Source organism: Megalops cyprinoides, chromosome 10, assembly GCF_013368585.1.
Source record: "Megalops cyprinoides isolate fMegCyp1 chromosome 10, fMegCyp1.pri, whole genome shotgun sequence".
In the NCBI taxonomy this organism is placed as follows: Eukaryota; Metazoa; Chordata; class Actinopteri; order Elopiformes; family Megalopidae; genus Megalops; species Megalops cyprinoides.
In genome coordinates this window covers 15,048,691-15,073,601 of record NC_050592.1, presented here as the reverse complement: position 1 = coordinate 15,073,601, position 24,911 = coordinate 15,048,691, and the positions used below count along the sequence as shown (strand labels likewise).

The 24,911-nt window shown below is 38.3% G+C and overlaps 1 protein-coding gene across 1 annotated transcript in view; it reads right to left on the bottom strand.

The window, feature by feature from the left end:
* Nucleotides 1-2,398: 2,398 nt before the first annotated feature.
* The window catches only part of LOC118784919 (neurexophilin-1), a 33,992-nt gene continuing 11,479 nt past the window's right edge, over nucleotides 2,399-24,911 (bottom strand). Inside the window, exon 2 of the mRNA XM_036539399.1 lies at nucleotides 2,399-3,410. Within this exon, the coding sequence (XP_036395292.1) occupies nucleotides 2,649-3,410 (762 nt within the window). The 3' untranslated portion in view covers nucleotides 2,399-2,648. The remainder of the gene's footprint in view (nucleotides 3,411-24,911) is intronic.

The following is a 24,911-nucleotide window of genomic DNA, read 5'->3' as shown; positions in this document are numbered from 1 at the left end:
TAAACGATGAAAGCAACGAACTATGAATTGACATAATAGCTTGTTTTCCAGTCAGGGTCATTTTTAACAGGTGTCAGGATCTGGAGGTGTAACAAAATAAACAACATAAGTATGGGCAATGTTCATAAGGTTTGCACTGAAAGTAGTAAAAATGCACTGTTTTCAAGCAAAATCATATAACTCATTGTACATAGGATTCCTTCAGATGATTAGTCATCTCCATAGTCAGCATGGTCATCTTCATAGATAAAAAATGACGGTGAAAGAAGCATAGGTTGATCCTATGTACTTCACCACATTTCATTTCACTTTTGAAATTACATACAATCCACATATTCACAAAATAAATCTGCTTTTGTTTTGCATACATGCGCATGAAGTGATGGGATAACAGTGGAACATGAGTGGAGTCTATTGCACAAAGTACGCTTAGGGAGCACAGAAAATGGTATGAAACCAGTGTTTTAACTCATGCAGTACTTCCCAAGTATTGGAAGTGAGAATATGTTGGTTAGCTATGCTTCGATGCCTAATCCAAAGTTTATCCCTGATTCTCCCTAGGTGTTACAATACACACACAATAACCCCTCTTACATCATCCTGCTTTTTCCACATTCACTATGTACTGGTGCCTGTGCACTTGTCCAGTAAATGTGTTCTGGTGCTTAACTGCCCGCGAAGATGATTTTGTGGGTATTAGCCCCCCACAAACTTTTATTAGATTTGTCCCTATGTGCTTTAGGTTTGCTACACTTCATAGAGAATGGATGAAGAGATGACTGCTCCTTATTGTTTAGACATTAGGATTTTAATGTGTCTGTGCATTGATTGTATACTGCATTAAATGTGTTGTATTGAACAGTAAGTCTGGTATCAAGGGTGGATTTGTTTGCAAGTGTTACATGCTGCTCATAACTTGCTGACTCTGTGAAGGGAGTGAGATTAGAAATAAAATGTAATGCTTGCTACAATCCAACACTGTGCTTTTTTGTTAGAATGATTTCCCTTTAGACTTAATTGCCCATGTCTGCAAATATACTTACAAGATATCTTCATACTATCCTCTGGTCGATATAAGAATACACTTAGATCAAACAATTATCATTTTTCACCATATTAAACTGCTTTCAAAATATTTTTTACATTGTTGGAATGAGCGATATTGGCTCAATGCCTTTGTGGAATTTGAGTTTGTGCATATACAGTATATATTTTAGTTCAGTACAGAAAGTGACAAAACAAGAGGTGTTATTGAAATAACTCATATACTCATGATTTGACTGAAAAAAATTCAGAATTTTATTTATATATACATTTTGATCTTCCCTTCTTTCTCCAGGAAAAAATGTATCGTTACAGTTGACAATTATTTTTTATATATAGACAGTTTTACTGCTTTTGTACATAATTTAATTTTCATAGAGTTCACAGCTACATTGATAGAATGAAATAATTGTTTCCTTTGTGTTAACCAAGAATGAGCAGAAATGGAATGTGTGTGTGAGACATAGAGAGGGAGAGAGAGAGAGAGAGAGAGAGAGAGGGTGGGGAGAATCAGACAGACACTGGGGCATAAACAGAAGCAGCTCAAAGACAGGGTAAACTATGTACAATACAAACCATTAATATAAATTATGCTCTAGGATATAGAATTTGTTACATTTTTTAGTAGTGGCGGTCAGTAAACCTTCCATATATTATCATGTCAGGGAAAAATAAATAAATAACTTGCCATTGAAACCAAGATTCTCCTTCATCTAATACGTCAAAGCCGAACTTTACAAAAAAAAAAAAAAACAACTGAAGGCCTGAGAATAGCAGTTCCTGCACATTTAAAATGCCTTCATAAAACATGCCAATCGAGAAAGGTTTGCTCACTGCGGGGACTTCCCTGGCAGGAAGGAGTGCCACTTACATTGCCTTGAATGTGTCACCTTATCTTTGGAACACAAACTGTCTCATTTAGCTCTATCGCATCTGATCGCAGGTTTGGGGGCGTATGAGGGGGAGGGAGACGAACAGTGCAATCCCACTGCTTTTGAAGACAGGGGAATTAAAAAGGTGCTGATAACAGCATTTCAGTGAAGATGATTTGGGGAAAATATCTTTGAGTGTACTCAAAGGCAATATCAAGCACGGTCATTCAGTGGCTAGATGAAATGGACACAAATGAAAATTCAGACCTATGTCAAACTGAATATCATACTGCTGTATCACTAAATTTAAAGCAAAAAAGTATCCTAATAGGGATTCCAACAACTCATTGTGGTAAAAATGTGATGAAACAAATTAAGAGTAAAGAACAGAAGAACAATTTGTTGACATAGGGTTCCAGATTCTATTACTGTATGTACACCACATTATTCAGTAAGAAACCAGAACATTACCTGCCTGAATTCCACATAAATGACACATTACAGTCATTTAGATGTTCTCCTTCTTTTATCCTTTTCCTCTTGACTTATTTTTGTGTATGCTTTTCATAATTCAGATTTATTATATTTACTGGGGCAAATAACCAGTTTACGGTTAATGTAGACAGCATCATCATTTTATAGTGAGCACATTCAGGACAGTACAAATAGCTGATGTATTTAGGGGTCCATTGCCCTCCTTCTGTGCATTTGCTTCACATACACCTCAAAGCATCAGCCAGACGGGAAGTAGGGAGTGTCACTGTGGTAGTTGTAATCTGGACACACTTTCTGCACCAGTTTGTAGTCAGTGCTGTAGAAGGCAATGTAAATGCAGATGACTTTGAAGGGCTTCGAGCAGAGCCATGAAACGTGGCTTTGCGTCTGCTCCTGGTAGCAGGTCTTCGACGGGTCGAAGTTGCAGAGCGTGTTCTTGGTCGCCTTGTCGACCTTCTCGTACTCAATGCGGCAGTTGAATGACTTGGAATCTTTGGCATCGATAACGGACTGCTGCGACAGGTCAAATTCGACAATCTTGGTCGGCGGCACCAGGCTGACAGAGACGTTCCCCTGGCCGGTGGAGTTGTGGCGGAAGTAGACACTGAAGGTCCCATTTCCGTGGTCGACAATCTTTCCCGTGATCAGCAAGTTCAGCTTCACTGTCTTGATATTGGAGTGGAAGTCCCCCCAGCCAAACATTTTCTTAAATTTTCCTGTTTTGACAATGGGTCGTCTCTTGGCTCGGGGGCGGGACTCTTGGAGGTCTGTGGAGTTTCTCAGCCAATCCCAGAGGTCCTGCTCGGAATACGGCTCTGGCGTGTTGTACCGCAGGTCGAGCGCAGTGGCATTCTCCTTGCCGTGCAGAGTCTGTGAGAGTAAGCGACTAATGGACAAGTCCTTACTGCTCCCTGTCCATGTGTGTTTTAATGTAGACTTGGGGCTTCCTGATTTCAGGAGACCTGACTTCCCTGGAATCGATGCATTAGCACTTGTGACCTATAAACAAACAACAGAAAACATCAAATTTGAACAGATTCCAAATTCATATAATACCACATAACCATTGTGAAATAATCAAGCCCTGCTCACATACATTTACATTCACTTCATAAAGAGACTCATCTCTGAAAGTTTTTTTTTTTTCCCCAGATTCTTTGACAGAATTATATTTCAGGTCTGCCATTGTTTGCAAAATACTAATAAATCACTTGAGTATGTAACTCTGAGGGGAACACAATAATCAATCCTCATGAAAAATTCAGAAAAACTGTAGGTCAGGGTACATTTAGGGAATAAAAAGGCCAAATATAAAACAAATGGTGGGCACTAGTTATTGTGCAAGCTGTCTCCTCTATTAGTGCTTCCCTATCTGTCAAAAGCAAAGCATTTATACCAGCATATTGATATGAATTCAGCAGCTGTTTATTTCAGTTGTGAGTAAAACTGGGCTGTTAACAGTACAGCATTCGTCAAATTGATGATTGATGAATCCCCCAGTTTTTCCAGTTTAACACAGACGAGGGAACTCAGATTCATATAGCAGTCAATGGACAAATGTGACATTGATTGCCTGATTCCTACTGTAAAACATGACAGCAAATCTGTCTTGGTGAGTCTTTGCATTTTGTAGGTTGCCCCCAGGATCAATACTTAGAAAATAAGGCTTTGCCACCAATCAAAAGGGTCTACAGACAGCTGTACCTTGGCAGACACGTCAGTGCAATGTTATAGCACTTAACAAGGGCACTGCTCATGGCAATGACTGAGAATATTTTCAACTGATTGTGTGTGATGGATGGCTATATTTTTTTACATTTATATAGGAAGCAATGTTCACTATCTCTACCGGCAATACACTGAAAGATTCTGTGTGACCTTTCAAAATCTACCATGCTGCGTTTTGCTGGTTTTGAAGTGCCTGTTGCAATTTTCTCCGAAAAGGCTTTCAGTAAGAGCGATTTTTACTGAATAGGAATAATACTCATGGGAAAATTACTTAATTACTTCTAAGGGGCAGCAGGTCAAAGTAGCTTGACATTTCACAAAGAGATGTTTTGGAGGTTTTTATAGACTCAGTGTTGACTTTTGAAGGAAACTGAATGTCAAGCACTGTTTCTGCAGTATATATTAGCAAACTGTGCTGTAGTCAAGTCTTCTTAAAGTCTTGAATCAGCCCTATAATGTATGCACCCTTGCTACATAATTCCTTCTGTCCAGTCATTGTGAGAGCTTTGTCACTTTTGGGCACACTCCCACCATCCTATTTTGGTCAATAATGCTCTGCTCTTGACCAGCCACAAAACAAATATGCACAAAAGGATGGTATGCAGCTATCAGCAACACAACACCAGGTAGCTAGAGGTCTGGGCTAGTGTTAGAAGTTACACAGTGGCTTCCACATCCATCAGTTATGCACAAGGCTTTCTTAAAATGGTTCATACCATCTAAAGTATACCACTATTGACATGCTGTACTTAACATGTTAGAGTCAAATTCAGAATACTGTGGTGTAAGTTCCATGGTAAATCATCAAATCGTGAGGCTGGTATAAAGGATTTAATGTATACACATACACATGCACATGTAAAAACACACAAACCACAAAAATACTAGAAGCGGTCCACATTTGGAAAAAAATACCACAACCTGTTAAACCAATATTCTTATAAAAGCAATGCTATATTTACAAATGTCTGTGAGGGATATAACTAGAAGTGAACAAAATAGTCACAATTAATAAGCAATTGGAGATTAAAGGGAACTGTCAATAGGGATGAAAAATGCAAAATAATGGGGCAAACTACCAAAGACCATCTATTGCCTGCCCTTTTGATAACTGGCAAAGTGCAATTGCCATTGGACCTGATGTAAGACAGGAAGTGGATGAATCAAAATGCAGAGAAACTGTGCCTGTAGGGATTTTAGAATTCCACACTGCTCCACAACAAGTGTCAAATTACATTGTCAATTTCATACTTTGATGGTAATATCCACTAATAAAGATGTGAAACACTGACACCATATAACATCAATTATACTGGCTGTATCTATAGCAATAGAATTAAAAATTATGGTTTGTGTAAACGGGACCAGTGTTTCAGTGTCTACAGCATGTCATTAGTCATATTACATAGTGCATCTGTTCTTTTCAAATGCACTTGGATGGATTTTGCTATTCAGGATTCTCACATTGCAGTTTATGTCAGGATATGGCAGTAAACAACAATAATCCATGTCATAATTATGGGTTTGGGGGTTGCATATCTGTTATACATTACATTAAGGCAAGAGGGTGCTCTGCTTTGTAAAAGTTCACAGTTTATGATGAATGAAAAGTGATGTTAAATCAGAAATGGGACTTGGGTAGTTTTGGATAGCTGTGGATTCTGGGAAATTACATTATTGCAAAATTGACTCTGTCTGTATTAAGTATATATAATATGCACATACTTCTGTGTGCGCGCACACACACACACACACACACACACACACAAAATGCATTCAACATACAAAAAACAGTTAAATACGGTAAGTATTTACTCTCTATTAGTAGAAACACAAAAAACGTATTCATATCAAAAAATTTTAATGATTGATATTAAAATGATGTCAAGTTAGCCACCTATTACAAACTGAGCAAGCACTACGAAGCATAAATCAACCAATCCAATTTTGTTAGTTAGCTGGCTAGAAAACATAGACGCTATTCAAACTTATTAGCAAGCACAGAGTTCAGTGTTTCATCGGTGACTGGCAAGATGAGTAACTGAGGAGGTATTCTATTTTTGACAAAGGAAGAAAATAACTTGCATGAACAGATATGGCTATTGGCTCAATATGACAAGAGAGCAAGGGTGAGAATGGGGCTTGGCATATTTTTGACGATGTAATGCAGCAGGAAAATTGGGATTGAAAAAAGACAACAAAGAACAGGATAAGAATGAAAGTTGAAATTGTTTTGACTTTTATTGTGTGATTAGTTGGTACAGAAATATACTTTTCTAATGAATCAGTCCTCTTTGTTTTGTCATCTCATTAATTCATGTTAACATGATTGCATTATGTTCCATATGGAGGCCATACTGTACATACTATCGTAAATGGTCCTGACAAGTACCGTGATATCACACTAAAAATATTTGTACACTTGCCTATTGGTATGGACTCATCAGTGTGCTATAGTCAAATAAAAAAAAATCTGATCTGACCAATATTTAAATGAGGATCCCCAGTATCAGATATGAAGAGATTTCTATACAGTATTTCCAACACTGTCATTTCAAATGTATTCAATAGGTTATCAATTTGACATTAGCAGTATAGGTACAGCGGTGCTCTGAATGCCTGTTAATATCAGTTCCATCTGCAGATGGATGGCCTGTTTCTCTGATTGTTGCCCTTCCAGCTTACACTCTTCATCACACAGATGGGGAGCACACTCGCATGGAACAGATGCGATTAATTTAAGCTGTCGCCTTTGATGGCATCACAACGCACTGAACACATAAACTCATCAAGTGCCCTGCATGTCTGCTGGTCTTTTTCTGTTGCCTCGGCAGTTGGGGCCACCCTCAATGGTACGTGAAGGCAACATAGAAATAATGAACCTCGAAATGTAAAATACGTGAGCTGTTTTTTGTGTAAAATCTTATTTTCAGCCAAGTCTTTTACAGAACAACAGTTCAGAGGATAAATTTTTTTGCACAAACCATTCATTTGACCTGCAGCTTTAAACATGAAATTGGCTATTCCTCCTGTTATATGCTTTGGCCTTAACTTTGACTAACACAGAAAGATTGAATCAATATTGAACATTGTTCCATATTGTTCAACAGTCAATAGATTTTTTGTAATTCACACATTTTTGTTAATCCCTCACACGCAAAACATTCTGAAGCACAAACCTCAAAATGAGTGAACACAATGGGCCTCATTGAAGTTTTCTTTGGAACGATTTCTTTTGACTGCTTCAAAGGGGTTACATAATAACAGGTTCATTATGAGAGAATGATGACAAACACTATAATGTACCCATGGGATCTCCATCACAGGAGAAGCACATGGTACGCAATTGTAGACTGTTACTCCATCAACATTTTACATTACAAAAACATTTACCCCAACATTCCATTATCTTTTAAAAAGTTGTGGGAATGTATTGTTGGAGTTATGGATTAACCTCCATTGATATTTCATGACAAAAAATGAAGCATCAGACTAATATTCAAGTGTGGTACAAGCCACATAATGGTTTAAAATGTTTTAATATTCCAATTTCTGTCTAAAATCATTTAAAGTGTGATCTTTAAGGAAAATGCTTTCTTTTTATGGCTTCCAATCATATCGGCTGAAAATAGGGAAAATGTATGAATATAATCTTAAAAGAAGAATGAAGGCCACTGTGGAATTGATACTATAAAATAAAACCTTATAAACCTGAAGGACAGAGGGGACACTGAGGAGTGTACCGTACTGAGGGTAGAGGGAGGGGGTACTGAAAGTAAAGAAGAAAAAAAAGTGAAGATGAATGCTGTGTCCACATTCTATACCTTGTAAGTATTATGGCAAAAGGACTTCAAAAATACATTTAAATGTGTTACCTATGTCCAAATTTATGGGGACACCTGAGCATTTTGTGGTTAAATGTGGATGTGTCCATGTAGCTATTAGTTTTATCACTCAAACCTAATTTATGGTGTGGTGAAAACATTAAGATTTTCAAAACATCTCTTTATGTGGTTGGCACACGATTGCCTGATGACTACCCTTATTTCCAACGTTTTGATAATATGTATGACATTAATTCTGCCAAACAAACTGACAATTCAATGACATTAACTTAATTTTAAAAGGTACCTACATACTTATTGAGTGCAGACAAGTGAAAAAAATGACCATCACTTCAATTAGGCCTGATTGAACGTTGCCCTGCCCCCTAATTGAACACTCATACTGAAGCCTATATAAACCTAACAAGGTTGGTACATGGTCACAGAAGATGAAGCTGAAATTGACATAAATAAATAAATATGACTTTCCCAACGTCTGATGGAATATGCAGCAAAAATATTGTGGGTTTTCAGAAAAAAAAGTGAGTGTCCCAATAATTTTGTACCCCAGTGTATATATATATATATATATATATATATATATATATATATATATATATATATATATATATTCATACGTGTGTGTGTCTGTGTGTGTGTTTGGAGGGAGAGAGAGAGAGAGAGAGAGAGAGAGAGAGAGAGAGAGACCAGTAATAAAAGAAAGGAGACAAGGAGACAAGGACACCACTGTTAAATTCCAATGTGCGTGGTGTCCAAGTGTAAGAAACCTTGCAGCATTAATATTATGAATCCACAGTAGAAAATAACATAGTTCTGACCTGACTGTGCTTAGGTCCAACTCTGTGGCACTATGATGAAAGCAGACCAGTGCCAGCAAATGGGTCGTTACCACCGCTGTAATATGACATGGTGTTCATGCACTAGAACTGCCTAATGGACTTGTAACAAAGCTGTTAGACACACCATTAACACAAACTCCAAGTCTCAGTGCGCAATTACCATGGACTCTGCGCCACATGGGTAATTGGTCGATGTGTGCTAAGAGCAGAGCTCTGACAGACATTGCCCTCAACTTCACCTCACTTAAAGGCAAAACCATTCATGGAAGAATAGGGCCTGCGATTTTAAGAAATGACTAAAATTGTTAAACAGAATGGATGTTGAATAGTATGAGGCAGAGAAGGTGCAGAAATTTGATCGTGAGAATCTTTTAAACTCAGTTCGTCACTAACGATTATCTCAAATAATATAATAAATTCAGTTCGTAATGATACTTAAATCAATGCCATAACACAAAATGTGAACAAAATGCCTCTTCAGAGTACTATATGTCTCTGCTTCTGCATTGCAAAATACAGATTTAACATTACATTACAAACCAAAATTCTGTCCAACATTTGCATCTTATCCATCACTCATCAGCCTGAGTCATGTGAACTGCATAGAGTGTTATTTTGAGAAAAAAAAAGAATCTCTATCTGACCACAGACTTACTGTAGTACTGACCTACTGTGCCTCCACCCACTGGTTTTCACCACCACTACCCCTCTCAACCACAGTTCATGAATGCAATTACACACTTGAACACCCATCCACCCCCTTAACTCCCCCTCCTGGTTTACTGTCCAACCATTCACTGCTTACTCAAGCATTTTTGTGCCCACGGTAACATCTGAAATGCTGTACATACTGTCAATTTCATGTCTTGTAAAATTGTATTGAGTTTGTTCTTTTCAAGTTTTAGAAGAATGAGATAGCCCTGATGTTTTCACAATCCCACTGGTCAGATTAGTCTGAAAGATATCACTGTAGTGACTTAATTCTCCACCCCCTTTAGAAATGTATTGCTAAAAGATCAATGTAATTATCACTAAGATATATTCATTTTTTTTCACTAATTAAATCAAGAAGATGAGTAAAGTGGACTAGGATTTTGAATTCTTTAGTTTTTCAGACTGTGTTTTCCATAGGTTTTTGGTGAAGTTGCAGTCCAACCACATAGGAACAGCTGTTTTGTGGTCCATTTAGTGCAACTATGGTTTACTTGCTGGTCTTTGAACTGCAGGAGCTTGATATAAGAAGACCTGAGTTGCTATCTGGCAGTTTTCCAGATGGGTGTCTATCTTCAGAGGGAGTGCTTAATTCTGCTGCGTATAGACAGATGGTGTTGTGCTTTTAAGGATGTTGTGGAGAACATGTATTTCCTGTCCTTCTCATGGTGTCAACAAATCCTGTTTCATATTTACATATGTACAGTACCCTGTAAGCTATTATGATTTATTATAAAAATATCTTATTCTTGTGGCTTATGTGTAGAACCTGTCTTATTATTTCCCATCGGAACTTAGCCCCAGTTGGATTTGTGTTGTTGAAGTGCTGAGTGCTTGCAATTGTTTTGGCAGCATTAATATTTAATAATTTCTTTTTTCATCACTTACATCTCTTCTTTCAGTGTTATTCCTCAGCTTTAACATTAACACTTCTTTTTCTTTATTTAGTTCCCTTTACTCAGAGGACCAAAATTCCAACACTGGATAAAGAGAAGTGTGTAAGACAACAGGTCTCATAAAAACCAAAACTGAAGAACATTAGCATTAATGTACCAACCAAACTTTTTGATAAAAGTGTTGACATGCACTCACCAATGAAGCATGAAGCACCATTTTTAAAAGTTTTCAGTCAACAACCAGGCACCCCATAGACAGATGGAAGGTGCCCTCTGTTGTGCCTGCATCACTAACGCAACATTTCGTATTCAGTGGAAGCTCTCAGCAGGACATGTGGTGAGAAGATCGGATGTACCCCTGCCAGCTCCAGCAGACCTCTATGACCATAGTGCTGATATCAGGGATCCAAAAAAATCTTAAAGTAAATGACTCTGAGCTGAGTCTATTCATTTTCACTGACTGTGGTCCTGGTACAGAAATCATGGATGATGAACCATAGTTTGTATTACTTAGACAGCATGATAGCTGAAGTCATCAAAAAAAAAAAAAAAAAATGGAACGACATGCGTCAAACATGCACACCAGAATGCAGAATACACTTCTGTGTTACAGAGTGTGTTACAGTGTGTTGCCTATTCTGAGTGACGCATTAAGAAACCACTATCTACAATGTCCAACAATATCAATTCAATCATCATGAAAACTCAAAATTAGCCTGCAATTTTTGAGCCACCACAACTAAAATCCTGTTTTAAAACAACACCACCACTGGCAGCTCCTGGCAGATTTAGATTGTTGCATTAAATGAGCACATTTTGGTTTCGATATATTGTTACCCTAAGATTATTATGAGTCAGACTGTAATTATTTCAGTAATTTGTTAATTTTATAGACATGCAATTTCTTTCTTCCCCTTACTCTGCACTAGTAATGGTTTGGGTGAGTCTGACTACCAAATAAATAATAACTAGTAAATACATACCAATACAAGACTATTTTAGGTAGCTATGGCTTCAGTATAGGTACAGTTTGTTTTTCCCACTTCTTTCATGATGTGTACTAAGTTACCATGAATTAAAAAAAGACTTCTGTTCAAAGCACCTCAACTTGGCATGAATGTCAGACCAGGCTAATTAAAACCTGCTGAATCTACACAGGAGCATTTCAAGAGAAAAAAGGGCACCTGTTTGAATGTCATGTCTGGGAATCATCCTATCGGTGACTACAGGCACTCCTCTGCAGTTTAATTGCAGAAGGAAGCGTTGGACAGAAAAGACAAAGGATTCTAATGGCGCCTCACTTTGTGCTTTCATTATGTCTCGCACATTATTCCCTCACTGCACAATAACAACATTGAATAATGAAACCACTCTTCACTGACATCTCAAAGTCTTATCATTATACACTCCACTGGGGAATAGAGAAAATGACACTCATCATTTCACAAAATTACCACGCGTAGATAAACTGTTAACAATGCACGCGGTGCACACTGATTCACATCTCTTGCCTGGTCCGAAGTCCGACTGTATTCCCGTGAAACTCACAGGGGAAGATGCCCACAAAAATAATGAATGTGAAACTACTTGCATTCAAAAAGCAGGCACCCATCTGAAAATCCACCAGAAAAAATTATTTTAATCATGCTTCTGAGCTTTCCTTGTGGAAACATTAAAGTCCTGGCATGTACGAATGGCTAAAAAGAGTCAAAATGAAAAACATATATTAAAATAAACTGTTAAAAATGATCTCTAAGTTTCTATGATAAAGTGGATATAACTGTTACATCCTATGTTTTGAAATTGCGCACAACACAACCTTACATGGCTTTGAAGGAGTCAGTAGGTTGAACTGCTCATTTTGACTGTGGGAAGTAACTGAAAATGCACAGGTGGAAAACAATTTACAGCTTACAAGCTTTGATCTTGAAGCTTTGATATTGTAAAAATCATATGACCAGACAGTATACTATATCTATAGCATCGACTTACAATAGCTGTGCTTTTATTCTGAATACTTCACCTACACCTATTTCCATTACCATACCAAGCAATTAAATAATTCAGTAAAATAATAATAATAATAACTCTGTATTATTGTAAGTGACATTGTGATTTGCCACATATTATCCTTTAGAGGCAACCTGAGTAGCTGCCTTGTCAAGAGGTTAAATATTTAATAATACAGTTAGTACTGGACTGTGAGCAATCAAACACATTTAGAAATTGTTCTACAGTCGTGTAAGTGATCTTTTGGGTATGACTGCTGTCACTATGGCCAAATCAAACTAAAACTCTCAATGGAGCAAGTTACCCATTTGATCTGCCGAACTACCCCAGGCTGACTAATTGATCACCGAGCTAAAGCTGTTTCTCTGATTCCTACCCTGACTAGAATGGCATGACACTAACCCCTTGATTCAATCAAAATCTGCAAGTCCTTTTAAGAGAAAGTGCTATTCAATAAAAAAAGAAAAACAAAGCAAAACAAAAAATAAATCTTTCCAGATTACTGTAAGTCTGATCAAAGCTGCTTCATTGTGCGGTGGTTTTGATTGAATCTAGGGGTTTCCTCATTGTTACATTCTGTCAGATCCATCCTTTTTTACATTTACATTTACATTTATTCATTTAGCAGACGCTTTTATCCAAAGCGACTTACATAGGTTACAGTTCTTTACAATGTTACCCATTTATACAGCTGGATATTTACTATTTTTAATAACTCTTCCTCTCAAAATCATTTGGTAGTTTTGACTGAATTCAGGGGCCAGTGTTGTAAAAAGGATTGCATTTGAGTTTAAGTCCTTTCATGTCTCCCCTCTCTGACTTTCTCCCCATCCATTTTGGTTCCCCTGTGGCTCCAAGAGTCAAGAATCTAATGCCACAGCAACCAACAGCGGGCAGGGCCATGCTTTGTATGCGGAGGAGCACCATGCCCGTGAACCACATGGATACATCAAGGGGATGCTCTTATCAGTAGGTTCCCTCCAAAAGTGATTCTGACACAAAATTTACTTCCTAAATTCCTTGGAGTGGAGTGGTAGTCAGATTCGTTTACCCTGGGCAGCACTGTAGCATAGCATTAAGGAGCAGGGATTGTAACCTAAAGGTTGCCAGTTCAATTCCCACATGGGCCACTGCTGTTGTACCCTTGGGCAAGGTACTTATGCCAGACTGTCTCAGGGAACATCCAGCTGTATAAATGGATAACATGAAAACATTGTAAGCTATGTAATTTGCTCTGGACTAGAGCGTCTGCTGAGCAAATCTAATGAAGCTGCAGGGAAATGGGGCAGGGTGGGGGACTCTGGATAGCACTGAAAGCCTGCCTAGCTTAGTAAGTGCCAAAAGACACAAAAAAGTGTCAAAAGCCAGCAACTGAAGGTCATGAAACAAAACCACCAAACCACAAAGTACAAGAATGAAGCTGCTTGCAGAACTGCATTTCACGTGGAATTACCCAAGAAACACTGCAGCGTCATGCAGAGCATGAGGCATGTCACAACTGAAATGCATGTAGAAAATGGACAAGCACACCATTAGCACCATAGTAGATTCAGTGGTGAAAGCAACATAATACAGATAGCCATGTTCCTCTATCAGAAAAATTCCACAGACAACTTGGAAACGAGCTGAAGTCGATGTCAAGCCTGCCTCATTGATGACATTCGACACTTAAGTCTTATAATACTTCAAGCACTGTGTGAAAGCTCAAGGGTCAGTCACAGCCTCTCATTCAAACAAGGACTGAAGACGATGACATTCCCAGTCTGAGACACTTGTTTTCTACATTTATGAAAGCAAGAGAAGAAGAAGTGTATTCAATTAAGACAGCTGATGGCTCCATTGCTATTTAATATCATGAAAGAAATATTAAGTTAGCATGTAGCCAGCTAATTATTAATTGCTAGGTGAGAGGTTTAGCTAACTCACTGTGCAATACGTGAGGCGGGTTTCAATTAAAGGTTTTATCAAGCAGGCAGACCAGCTTCAAAGCAGGAACACATGTAGCTAGTTATTGTGGTCTAAAAAAATGTAGCTAGTTATTGTGGTCTAGAAATGGTTTTAAAAAAATTTTGACACCGTTAAAATGTCATACTTTAATTTGCATCTTTCAACTCAGCACAATGTCCACTTACTCTAAGTATCATAAATCCAAATATATTAGAAGTATTTTTTTTAAAAACTCGGTGATTATGGGGAAAAATGGAGAGAATGGAACTTCCTAGCTGACTTTTGAGTTTCATTCAAAAACGTGTGAATTTCCATGTCATTCCTTAATTTCCTAGTTGGTACTTTTCTTGTTCTGTATGTGCGTGTTGCTACTAGATACGTGATGTTAGTATGATGATACTAGTAAAGCGTGGACAGTGATTTTGTAATGGGTCAATTTGTGCTGGTCAATGGATGACGGTTGTTTTTTTTTTTTTTTTTGCTTTGTCCCAGTTCATTTGATAATTGACATTATACGGAGAGCTTGTGGCATTTTACCTACTTTCTGATATATTGGAAAGACTGACATTGAAGACTGGGCATTTGACCTTGGATGTATTAGGTGTCTCTCCTAACCAGTTCTTTAAAGGCAACAGGGATATTTCTGTAAGAGAAATAAACCCATGGAAAGAGTTTGGTTGGAAATACAGTGTTGCACCAAGCATTCGCACATCTGCTTTCTTATACCTATCTAAACACTTCCCTGTATTCAACTTTAAAATACTTCTTCCAGAAGACATGAAATAAATTAGATATTAGTCTTGTAAGTTAAATGATACCTGTAAGGCAACATATACATTTTTTTCAAAGGCCCTAGGTGCTCTTTAATAGTATGAAAATCACTGTACTTCACGCAGGTAGAGAGCTGATCTGTGGCCATGAGCCGTTCAGCCAAGCTGCGTGCTTGACCCAGCCGGAGGTGGCTGTCTCAGACAGAGAGAGTAAGAAGTCCACTCCAGTGAAGCACACAAAGGAGATGCGGGGTCACTCTTAATCAAATTACTCCCCCAGTTCAATAAACTGGCATTTCTGCTCAACCGACCCGGGAGACCTCATTTAAAGTGCCCAGCTTGCTTAATCAATATGATTCAGCGATAGCCGACATAAATTACCCTATTGAAAAACATACCGCAGCAGCTCCCCCTACCCTGCATGTTGAACGTTAGTAATTGTATTTTACAAAATGGCCACGGCTAATGTTAGTCTCTATTGATTTTGGTCGTAATGCATAAAGTGACACCAAATAGAGAGGGCGACTTTCATGAACAGGACTCAGCATCTTTAAGCGAAAATGAATGTGAGGAGCAAAGAGGGTGATCGATGCACCGTGGCCATTACTGTCACAGAGCAGGACCTTATAAAGCACCACAGCCAGGTTCTGTCACACTCACAGATCAGCGTACAAATCCTCTAATTTTTCAACAAAGCACCACCAGGAAACAGCACTAAGGTGTATGATTCTCTCACAAAGAAATCAGCAGTCCAGAAAACAGCAGACGACTAAGTTAAAAAAAAAAAAGTTTGAGCACTATATTGTTTTTTTCTGTGTGCTTTTGAAATGACTTTGCGTGCAGGCACTATAATTGTTAGGCCCCTTAATTAAAAGACAAAAGGTAAAAGAAAGTAAAAAAAATACTTCATACCGCAGAAGGCTTTGCTGTAGTTGACATAATTTTCTCCTTTAATTCATTAAGTGTGGCTAATCTCCAAATCCCATTCGGTCGCATGGGAAATTACTCTCATCATACAGTAATTACCTCTGTGTCTAACTGGTTGTCCCATCATAGTCTGTGAGGATTCCTAGATTTGAACCATGGGAATGCCATGTGTTGCTTTTGTGTAGTGCATTTAAACAGTGCAGCCAGGTTTTAGCAATGACAGCTCGCACGGCTGAAGCATTCTGTGCCCTGAATATTCACATGAACAATGGAGTCCCTGGAAGTGGATGCCAGTCATATCGAACACTGGAATAAAGACATACACACACATATGATAGAGAGCTAGGACTGATTCATAAAAATAAAACCTTGGGAAAATCTCTGACTGGATGTATGAAGCATTCTACAAGTCAGTCTTTTGAGGGCCACTAATTTAGTGTGTGCTTGGTTGTCCACTCACTGTTTTATCCAAGGATTTCCGTATAACATTTTAAAGAAGGTATTACAAAGTATGTCTCCCTACCAGGCATGACATGGAGGTGTGCAGCTGTAAGATGAAGGGTGGGATCCTGGAGTGAAGGAGAGAACTGAATAATTCCCTTTACAGAGTGATGGCTTCCAGAAATCATGCTGAGAGCCAAAATAACCTGAAAACACAGTAAGAGGGTCACTGTCCCCTTTCATGCTAATGACAGCAATGAACTGTCAAGTGGTTTTCAGTAGAGAGGTCACAATTCTTTCACAAATCACAGACACCATGCTGAGAGGAGGGGAAAAAGGATTTATTTCTATGTTTGGGAATGATACTTCAAAAAAATCAGCCACTGCTGCTGCAAAATAATCACGAAATGTAGCACTGAATTGTTTTAACAATGGTTTTGTCTTTGGACCTGTTTCATATGAGACACTACAAGGGAGAAAAACTATTTCATGAGTATCACTTAGGAGCATCCCCCTCAAAATCTGGGCAATAGAGCTTGATCTCTTCATTCCTATTAAATTTACCAAATGGCTTTCAGCGGGTTCGATGCCTCAATCTGCTGGTTAAATACTGTGACATGCAATTAATTTTCATTTCAATAAAGCCCTGAAGTACCAGTCCACCTCTGGAAATCGCCACGGTAAGATTTAGGGTCCTTGACAACAGGTTTAGAGAGACCTCACCTCACAGATTAGAGTCAGACTGGTAATATATCCCATCAGAGCTCCAGAGATTACTCAGATCAAGGCAAGCCTACCCAAATGAACATGTGTGAGTTTGAGATTACTGCTTATCAGACAGAGAAGACCAGGCCTAAGAGGACCTGGGGTGAACAGAGCATGTTGTCCTCCCTTTTTACCTTGACTTGCATGATTTAAGCTGCCAATCGCTCTCTTGCATTAGCCAAAGAGGAAATCACGGAGAACTCTCACTCTTTAAGGAGACTACAGTGAACTTAAAGACAATATTTACGACAACCTCCTATCCAACTTCTTGATGATATAATTACTTTCCTTAATTTGCTTTTGACTTCAAAGTGCTTCTAAAACAGCCTGTTGCCATTCTGAAGTTTGTACAAAGACTGGGGATCAGGAGTGATTCAGCATTTTCAGTATGGGTAGGCAAAGGAGCTCCATCTTGTACTGGGTCAAATCCTTGCTCTTTGTTGAAATATCCCTAATTATGTGTATACTCAGATAGGGAAACTGGAAGTGAATTCAAACATGGAAATGCCTTAGAAATGCATTTAACCCACATTCAAGCTAATTTGTAATTGACACAACTCAATAAGCACTAAAAAGCACACTAACCTTTCTGAAACAACAAAAAACATGTTTACATGAGTGATGAGTAAATTAATGCAGGCATTGATGAAATCAGTTTTGTCTATTTATTGGTTAAAGAAAAGCATTTGGTAAACAAAATCTTTGTAATCTCTGTATTGGCTTAAGGTTTTTCCATGTCCTTCAGTTCTTTTTCCTAATTCATATTGGTGTTGCTAATATGGTAAAAAACTATTTTGTAATAGCAGGGCCCCCATAATGCCTAAATTCTCTCAGGTGTGTATGTACAGGATTTAATCTTTCATTTAATAGGATATAAAAGCCTTCATTTTATTATTATTAAGACAAATGTTGTGCTGCCCATTGCACTGCCAACAACACCATAAATAACACACAGTAAGAATATGATATATAACACATATTATAAAAATTCATTTTGAACCAACAACCACGCACAACACCTATAGCAAAATGCTCTGCTGCAGCATTTGAATTCAAGCATAGATAATTAAACAGGTGTGGCTTTTAGCCAATGGCTGGATTATTTTACTTTATTTAGATACATCATGTATTTACATACATATACATACTATCTATATATTATTCCTTTTGATTAAAAAAAAAAAATCTAATCAGTTCTTGGGCTGACAATAGTTTTAGTTTCAGTACTGAGCTATTGGTCTTTAAATTATTTACCAACATATCATTATATTTTTTGAATATGACTCTTCCTACACACATAACAAGCATTTTCACAGAAGAATTATAATCAAAGCAAATATGTGAGGCAGCATTATGCATAGTTACATTATAAACTTAAAGTTGTTAAAATATTAAAAATATACATGTCCTTTAATTTAGAAAAGAATAATAAAATTTCAACAGAGGAACCACGTTACATGGTGCATCTCATATTTCAGCTGCATACGGTGTTTATTCATGTAACATACTGATGTTCATTCCATACAGTAGATGTATGACAAATACCTTTGAAATGTACAATAACAATACTACTGCACAATTGACAAAACAATCATTCAGCATTATTGAAACATTGGTATTAGAATCCATTTACAGTTACATTGTGTAGCTGCCAAACATTCACTGCAGCAATGCCTGCTTACTGTGGTTAAAGTATTCATGGGCTTACATGGTATGTGATGAGAACCTAACTCCCACATTTAGGGTAATACATAAATGTAGGGGAATTATGAATGAAACTGGATTTTATATGCCAGATTTAAATTTAAATGGTTTTGCCACACTGTGTTATCATCTCCAACAATTGCAAGAGCAGACTGAATCTCCCTGCTCTCCTACAAAAGCAAATTACATTTTCTGTACAGGAATTCACCTTGACAAACATGTCCTGAACAGCACTTAGCAGGTAGGCCCATTCTTCTGCTCCATATGTACAAACTGGAAATCAAATCCACAGCAGTTACCAGAAAAAAATCTTATTATGGCACGAGAAATTTATCAGACTGGAACAGCAGCTTGTGGGAGTAAATGTAGGCCTCTTGCTTGCCTCATCTCTTCTCCTCTACCCCAGCTACTATGACAGCATGCCACCTGCCACAAGATGCAAAGTATGGACACAATGCACAACATCAAGGTAAAGTGGCATAAACGCAAGAATCGCTGCTGCTGCTGCAATATGGTTGATCCTGGCATTAAAGACTACTTCCAAGTAAAACCTATTACAGTATAGTTCCTCATGTGTTTATTTTACAATATCATGGAAAGAACAATTAACTTTTTAGTACATCGTTTAGGACATGTTAGATTTTAAAACCACACGAACCCCAAAACAGAATCTTATTGAAATTGTTTTGTTCATCCTTTGCCATAGATATTATATTCTGTCTGTTGTGTATCATTAGTGTGTCACAACAGCTAGACAATGGAGAGTCACCAATCAAATTTCAGGATGGCTATGATGCCTTTCAGGGTGGCAGTAAATTTGCCATTACATTTCAAAGAGCTGTTAACTGTCACAGAGTGAACTGGAGTGTTCAGCACCTGCCCGTTGGAGCATCTATTTTCAATTCCACGAGATCGGGAGAGACTAATACTTACTGTGCCCGGCACACAGCTCCACACATCACTTCAATTTTCCATTAACCTTCAATTCTTTTTCTATCACAGGGGTTGATAACCACCATTTTTAAATAACAAAAAGTGGAATTAGCGGTGCGTTTGTGCTGACTACAAAAATACAGAGCCTCAGCCACATTCAATTAATTCCCTGAACAGTTTAGCAATGGCTGTGCGACTGCTCTCCCAAAGCGTGTTAACTCTAATGTTTCTGCAGAGAATAGTCAGCATATTTCAGGCTAGCTGTTTATCAGATGCCATGCTCTTGTCTAATACATGTTCTTTTGCTCAAATTCTCTGTAAGCTTACTTAAGGACCGCATAACCCCTTCACATGCCATACACAAACATTCATAAAAACTCCAGTGACATAAAAAATACTCCACTGACCTAGACTGTCCTTGGGTAAGTATTCTTGCCTCCTAGGTCAAATGTAACATTACCATCATACACCATATCAAAATGCCATAGAAGTGTAACCACAATCTCACAAGCAATGTCACATTATCTGTTACTGTCTCTTCTGTTGAAGGCTTGAGGCCTGCCAAGCCTTCAGCATTCTCCAGTTTGTAAATACAGCCTGCTTACTGTTGAAACCATCATGCACAGGGTCAGAATAACTTCATTAGGTGCCAGGTGAGGAGCACAGCAGTTGGTACAGTAAGACTGGTTAGCTGGGTCAAAAATGTAGCTAGAAGGTCCATTTAACCAATCCAGGACATCTGAATCTCTCCAATAGATGAATGACACTCTCTGAAAGACAACTACTCCAGAGTGTGGAGAGTGGTATGTCACTGTCATGGTACTGTACGCTGAGCTAGCTTTGTCCTAACTGAATACTTCCTGAAGCAACGTTCACCCAGACAGCAGAAACATCAACACGCCCTGTTACTGGGTTCTCCCACAGCCAAACTGACACCAAGAGCCAAGAGCTAAAACACAATGGCAGGCACGAATACAGAGGATGAATTGTAAATTGTGAGGTAACATTCTTGCCCTCCAGATATGCCATAGGCAATTATGTGAGGATGCAGACAGGCAAAAGGCAAAAACCTATCTTCATCCTTACACTGCAGGAGAGCAGGAAAGAACAAGCTTGACTGACAGGTTCAACTGAATAGGAGACTAAACTGATGGTCATCATGTGACATATCTGGCCTAAAACAGAATGGTATAGGCTGACTAACAAAGCCTGCATACAGTCAGCAATATGATACATTACAGAGAGGTGAAACCTAAACTACTCAGCAAGTAAGAATAACAGTGAATCTTTGTAATATCATCCAGAATAAAAGGTTTAGATTAATAAAACTATAATGAAGAGAATAAAGGTTTATCTCAGCAGGTATTTCCATACAAAAGAAAAAAAGAACATTTCACTATAAGTAAGTACTACATAATTTAGCTTTTAATAAAATTATTTTTGTTAATTTCAGTGATGACTAAACTTGTGATGGTATGCAATAATGGAAGAAAGCACTTACTTAAATTTGCTTCAGAAAGTTAAAGAGAAGATGGCACAGCAGTTCGATTGAATGCCCCCTCAGAGTGTACTTAGAAAAACAGTGTCTAATAAAAGTGTAAGAATGAATAAAAAAACTAAGTAAAAACTGATGTCCCATTTAAATTGGCATGAACTTTGAGAATTTGTGACTGAGAACTTTTTTGCATTTTGCATTTTGCATTTTGCAAGTGAGAGGGGCAAATACAGTATTGATTTTCCACATTATGGTGTTTTGGTGAAATAAAAATGCCAACACAGACCAAAACGTTTGCATGCTAAGATGTGTGTAGTGTTCTGTTTGTGTGTGAAGATGGATGATCAGTGCTCACTGTGTTGAGTGAGTTATATGGGTTGAGTTTCCTTTTTGGTGCGCTACACTAGTTTGGGTGAGCAAGCACCTTTGGCAGAGGCAGACCTTGGCGCAGGCTGAGTGATGCTTCTCTAAACAGCAGTGCAACACTTGAATTTATCACCCACATGCACCAGGGCAGAGAGGATCCAGTCATAAAATAACCCTGCTGGATTGATGGACGCTCGCATGTAATGTGCTGAGCTCAGTGGAATGTTCAGGGTTCAGCCCCACCAAACGGAGAGTTCAGGGTTAGCAATTCCCTTGAAAAGATGCAGTGTGTGTGTGTGTGTGTTTGTGTGTGTGTGTGTGTGTGTGTGTGTGTGTGCTCGCGCGTGTGTGCATGTGAGTGCATGGGTGTGTGGGTGTGTGCATGAGCATGATTATACATGCTTTGCATTTGTGTATGGGTGTTTGTATGTTGTATATACACAAATTTGAGCTAGTGTATGCACGTGTGTCGAGTGTGCTGATGGCCATAACAGCTGAATGACTGCAGAGAAACGACATTTTTATTCAGCATGTTATAGCATGGATCTTGCTGAGTATCACCTACAGCCTGCCATGCACGGGTGACACATCTCCATCACACATTCTTCCGGATACCATAACCCCCCCCATGGATTGTATTGTTTACATTGCAACATATCTTTCATATCAACATGGTTTCATGTTACTGTGTTCATATTTGGTATTCACAGCATACATCTAGCTGCACGTCTTTCCATGACACTAGCTACAAATTTCCAACATGTGACACAGACCAGCATGATTGAGTGTGAAATGCATGAGTATAAGCTCCTACAATTTACGCATCGATATTTAACATTTAATTAAGTAACAGTTAAGCATGAGCTACTGGCATCTAGATACAAAGAAGGAGGGAGAGAAATATCCAGCATGGTAGGTGGGGCTAAGGGTGTTAACCAAAGAGTAGACATCCATCATGTCCATCAAAAACCTATCTTGGTTGCTTGTTTCAGCTAAACAATGGGCATATTTGTGTGTGCCTGACAGATGGAAGGCCTGGTGTAGTCTGAGCCTATGTTTATGATGGGATGCCGTTTTCATCCATCCATCCGTCTGCTCTGACTGTTGTAATTTTCCCAGTGTGTGTGGCGCTACATCAGTGCCGCACACTTCAGCATGTCATCTCGACAAGGTTTTAACAATGAGCTGAGTGGAGCTCTGCTGACGTGTGAGTCTCGGAGCTGACTGCATGCCGAAGCAGCGGTGAAATAAATGTAATTTTGAAAATCAATATCTCTGAAAATCTCGGGGGCTTTGCGATGTAATACAATGCTGTAATTTGCTGCATGACGAGCGATAAGCTCTCACACAGATTGGTGCGCTCCCCTGTTTAACAGTCAAGGACTGTTTTACTTTTACAACCCAGACAAACGCAATAATTTTCTCCCTGACAAACCATTATTTTTTTTAAAAAAATGGTAAGATGTATTTGCTGGTATGATTTATTTATTTGTTTATTTTGATTGACAGCTGAATGAGAGGCAATGTCAGTGTTTCTCTCTTGTCTGTGTACTTTTACAGCCACAGATTTGGCTTCTTGTTAATCAACCTCACTAATTATTTTCAGGCAATATGCCTAATATAGAGACCTAACTTCAAAATGTTGTCAATTTTTTTTTTCAGTTTATTGTACATACATAACTTTTGCTGTCTAATATTTTTATTAAGTGGCATGTTGTCATTGAAGGAACAGTTAAGTATCCCTGAAACTAAACTCTTAGTAGAAATTTTGTGTCAGAAATCTTTGCCCTGTGCTGGGATAGGAAGGTTTACAGTATGTAACAATTCTGTGAATCCTTAAATAATTTTATGCACTGCTGCAGCATTATCACAAGTAAAACGACTATAGATTTGATCTATGTGACTGCGTAAATCTTCAGTACTGTAAACTAATCATACATGATAGCTGGAAATACTGTGTATCTCAGGGGAAAAGAAGCTTTACTGATTTAACAGGTTTTTCTCATGTGCGAATAAATTGGAATATTTTATGATGACATGAATGATTTAGAATGTAATATTTTACCCTTGTGAAAATTTCAATGCCTGACATCTACATGTGTAGGTTGTAACTATACTAACCTTGATATTTCAGTCAATGTCACATGCAACATATTGTGTAATACCACATATTGGATGAGTGTTCATTGCATTATGTATTTTCTTGAGACGGTGACTTATCTAAAATGATGAAGAATATTTAAATCCTATACTCTGTCCTTTTTGGAAACTGGACTTGAAGTGAAGTGATCCTGCTCAAAGTTACAGATACAGTGTCCTCCTTACAATCTCAGTCATGTCTTTACACTTTGTCTATACAAACACTTACTCCTTGTCTTTACACTGTCACTTTTATCTAACCACTTCTCCATATTATGGTCCTTACTTAGAGGATTGATTTGTATTACCTACAGAGAGCGACATCCAAGTAAAATGCCCATTATGTTCATAAGATGTTTTCAACGAGGTCCACTGTCACTTTTAGATGACCTTTCTTATCCGAACAAGTTTGCTGAACTGTCTTCACAATTACCCCGAACAATGCAGGTGGTAATTCCAAAACAATGCACATGGGCATTGAATCATTCCACTTCTTAACATCAAGAGAAATCATGGCAAAATGAGAACTTTGTGGCCATGCTTGTTCTGGTAGCTTAATTATCCTCCTTGAGATTAGCACAGAACATGTGAATACAACATATTAATCCAAAACTTCAAAGAACTTGAACATTTTAATTTGTCCCCTCTGATCTCCCCAAGCAGAGCTGATGTACAAGCCTCAGCCCAGAAATCTCCTCAGAAGTGCATTAATCATTCATGGATTTTAAATCCCCCCATAATTCTCCCCAGAGCCGGTGCTAAAATACTTGCATGGGTAATCACAATAACTTAAGACCGAGAGATGCGGGAGATACGGGTGTCAGTAGTAATTCCCATTAACATTAGGTGTGACTCTGGGATGCGATGGCAGACATCAGCAGATCAATCATTTCCGGCGTGATGGTGCGCTCATCACTCCGGTCTCGGATTCAGTCGGGTGCGAATGAATTGCGGAGCTCGTTCTCTCTCCCTGGTCCAGCACAG